The 3,964-nt window shown below is 50.2% G+C and overlaps 1 protein-coding gene across 1 annotated transcript in view; it reads left to right on the top strand.

The window, feature by feature from the left end:
• Positions 1-1,296: 1,296 nt before the first annotated feature.
• The window catches only part of FAM180A (family with sequence similarity 180 member A), a 17,433-nt gene continuing 14,765 nt past the window's right edge, over positions 1,297-3,964 (top strand). Inside the window, exon 1 of the mRNA XM_006756704.2 lies at positions 1,297-1,577. Within this exon, the coding sequence (XP_006756767.1) occupies positions 1,502-1,577 (76 nt within the window). The 5' untranslated portion in view covers positions 1,297-1,501. The remainder of the gene's footprint in view (positions 1,578-3,964) is intronic.

Here is a 3,964-nt window from a genome sequence, read left to right as displayed (position 1 = left end):
ACATGGATCTTAAATCTTGCTACCACAAAAAGAAATGACAATCCTGTGGTGTGACAGGTGTTAGCTAACACTACACTGACGAGCACATTTCAAAAAAACACTTTACACATATCAAAAAACACTTTGCACACCTTAAACTTGCACGCTGTTATAGGTCAATTATATCTCAATACAAAATAATTAATTTGTTGATTAAAGAAATGCCCAAAAAAATTATCATGGAAAACCACTACCATTTTGCTTGGAAGAATCAAAGTGGTTTGGTCCTAGGTCTAGACCAGGGGTGGGCAAACTTTTTGACTCGAGGGCCACAGTGGGTTCTTAAACTGGACCAGAGGACCAGAACAAAAGCATGGATGGAGTGTTTGTGTGAACTAATATAAATTCAAAGTAAACATCATTACATAAAAGGGTACGGTCTTTTTTTCAATAGTTTTATTCATTTCAAAGGGGCCGGATTCGGCCTACGGGCCGTAGTTTGCCCACGGCTGGTCTAGACACAGCCCAGAAAGCAGGTGTCATGAATGCGAAGGGAGAAAGCGGTCACCCATGGGCCCCTGGACCATTACCTGCACATACAACACCTATGTACGACCGGCACCTCTCCATTCTGCTCCTCACAACCTGCCAACTCCCATCCCCAGAGACTGTGGGGGAGGCTCTAGCTCTGGCTGAAGGCGCCAACATCTCCAGGGGAGGACAAGACACTCAGCTCAGTCCAGTGATGGCGAACCTATGACACGCGTGTCAGAGGTGACACGCGAACTCATTTTTTTGGTTGATTTTTCTTTGTTAAATGGCATTTAAATATATAAAATAAATATTAAAAATATAAGTCTTTGTTTACTATGGTTGCAAATATCAAAAAATTTCTATATGTGACACGGCACCACAGTTAAGTTAGGGTTTTTCAAAACGCTGACACGCCGAGCTCAAAAGGTTCGCCATCACTGGCTCAGACACTACAATGACTTTGCTGTCCTCAGGCAACTCTGGGCTCCGCAGCCCAGCTCAGCCCAGCGTCTGGGAGAAGCCTCCCGGCTCCCACTGCAGCCCTCGCCCGGCTCTGGTATGTGTGTGGACAGGGACAGCAGCCAGCTTTTCGCCGGGCTCTCTAACAAGTTCCACGAGTCTGTTTGTTAAAGAAAAATTCCAGTGGGTGCATCCAACACATGGAACTCAAGTACAGATTTATATTTATCCAGCCCACTGCCAAGGAGATCACATGCCCCGTGAGTCACTCCAGATGTGCTCAAAAACAGTCTCTCTGTGGCCGCCCAGTCCCCCAATCCCAGAGAGAGTCGGATAGACAGGTCCCTGCCCGTGCCCCCAGGAGGCAGCCTCTGCCTCCACCTTTCGAGGCAGGAGAGGGCATCGCTCTTTGGAAAAGGGAAAGGTGGGAAGAACTGCACCGTCTCCCAGGAGGACCGGGACGGCCACACCTGTAGCTCCTGGGGTCCCGCTGGGGTTGAGGCGACTCCTCACCTGCGTGGAGGAGAAGATGTGCTGGAAGACGCTGCTGCTGCTGCTGCTGTGTTACGATGCTCAGGCCACTGTGGCCCACAGGTGGAGCAGGGGTGAGTTGCTTTTCATCATCTGTCTGATGCTCATCATTCTTTTTTAAATACAACTAGGAATTGGGGGGGGGGTGATTAGAAACCCCATTTCCTCCTTTAATCTCATCTCTGGGAATTGCTTTATGCTTCTTGACAAGTTAGCAGGTGTTAGGAGGTGACGGGGGACAGGACACTGGAGGAAATCAAAGCGCCGAGGGGGCTTGGTCAAGGCGGGAACGCAGAGGGCATCCCTCTCAACACGCCAGGGCAAGTCACCTTTGCTGCATGGAATGTGCACAGACCCCCTCGATCTCCTCCCTGCCCTCCCCCAGGCTGCTGCCCTGGGCAGGCGTGCGGAGAGCAGGTGTCCAGGTGTGACATGCTAACGCCTGGGAGTATGGGTGACAGATGCTACCTGGAGAGCCTGGCTGGAAGTGGACACATCTCCGCAGCCAGGCAGAGCAGGCCAGCAGCAGGAGAGGAAGGGGAAGTCTTCAGCATCCTTGCATCTCCCTGCCTGCTGCCCCCACCGGCCCCCAGCCCTTCTCAGATGTAGTCCCTCAGAGCCGCGTGCCATCTTTTCTCTATGCCCAGGACCAGCTCCAGGTGGCAGACAGCACCCCCAGGGAGTGGGAGTTTATCTCTGTCATGAAGTGAGGGGCCAAGAGTGTTGACCACTCATGCCGATCTGAAATCTGCCCGCCCACCCCCTAAAGTCAACCAAGGTCTCTCTCCCGGAAAGAACTGGAAAGAGGCAGGCTCATAGGTGTTTCGAGAGTTCCAAACGGGGCTGAAGACTGGCATCGGGGGTCAGGATGAGCCTCCGGGTCCCAAGGAGTGTCAGGGAGGAAGGCCCAGCCATGTGGGGACAGAGGGCACAGAGCAGATGGACCTGGAATGGAGCGGGGTGGGCACTGCACTTATTTGAGGCTTTATTCCCTCGTTTTTACGCCTGAGATTAGGAATTTGCCAGTTCTCTGAACTGAGCTGTGAAATGAGTGTTGCCTTGGGGCAAATAATAATGTAACATTTTTCTTTATTTCCGGTGAGACCACTACACACAGACACACACACACACACACACACCGCCCTGCTTATCATGTGCACAAACTTTGGGGCAACACTTGGAAGCAGAGAGCAAAGAGACATTGGAGTGATGTCGTGCCACTCACCCTATGTGACACTGGCGTCTTCCTAATGAGCCTATAAAAAAGATGATGAAATCCACTCTAGGCTGTAGAAAGCCCGATGAGATGATTTGGTTTGTAACAGGCTTGTAAACACGATAACCACATCATGAGCTACCCCACAAGGAACTCACAGGTTTGGGCTCTGCCTCAAATGGGGCTGTGTGATCTCTGGCAAGTCTCTTAACCTCTCTGAGCTTTCCGTCACTAACAGATACCAGATTAACAATACGAAACTTACCTTCACTGTGTTGTTGTGAGACTCAGACTAAAAATGCAAATAAAATGCTTTGTAAACGATGAAGCACTATATAAATGTTTAGCCACTTAAAAATGAAATAATTCCATTAAAAAAAGCTTGAGATTCTCAACAGACAGTTTTATAGCAACATCCTGGGAGCAACTGCTCCGACCCCACCCAGTACGCGCTGGGGAAGGGCTGCCCCAACAACAAAACCAGGAAGCAGGGGCAGCGACCTAGAGGCAGAGGCCAGCGAGGCAGCTGATGCTAAGCACCAGATTAGCGGTCCACGTCAGTGCGCAGTCAACAACCGATACGGAGCCCTCCGGCCCCATCAAAAGCCTTCCCCAGAGTGGGTCTTTCCTCGCTTTTAACGTTTTTTTCCTACTTATAAAAGGAACACAAAATTGCCACCAGTTTTAAAAAGACGGAGTGGGAGTCACACCCAAATGTAAACAATTTTTCCAAATGTACTTACTGTTCCTTTCACCTTCACCCTTACCCCATCCCACCCCAAACCCAGGCCTAATTCCCTTTGGAAACAGGTTAGAAACGTAGCGATAAACCCAAAGGGAACACACCCTGTTGCCAGGACATCCCTTTTCCTACCGGTCATTCTCCCTAAGCAGCGCTCTCTAGGATTCGGCCCTGGGAGGGAGCTTTCCGCGCACCAGGCCGCCGTTCCAGCACCACCTGGATTAAGACCAAGTGACTCACCTGTGCTGAGCGCGGCCAGCGCGAACTGGACACACCTGGCCCAGGCCCAGCAGCCCCAGCTCCTGCCGGAGCAACCTCGGGGGCTGGAGACCACGGGCCAGTCTTTGAAAAAAAGGAATCTATGCATTAACTACCATGTAAATACCTGTTTTTTATTAAATACATATAAATTATTTCTTTTAAAAAAATTTTTTATTGATTTCAGAGAGGAAGAGAGAGGGAGAGAGAGAGCGAAACACCAAAGATGAGAGAATCATGGATCG

The sequence above is a fragment of the Myotis davidii genome, unplaced genomic scaffold (assembly GCF_000327345.1).
Source record: "Myotis davidii unplaced genomic scaffold, ASM32734v1 scaffold214, whole genome shotgun sequence".
Taxonomy (NCBI): domain Eukaryota; kingdom Metazoa; phylum Chordata; class Mammalia; order Chiroptera; family Vespertilionidae; genus Myotis; species Myotis davidii.
Note: the sequence above shows the minus strand (reverse complement) of the source record. Positions and strands in the feature narration are given on the sequence as shown.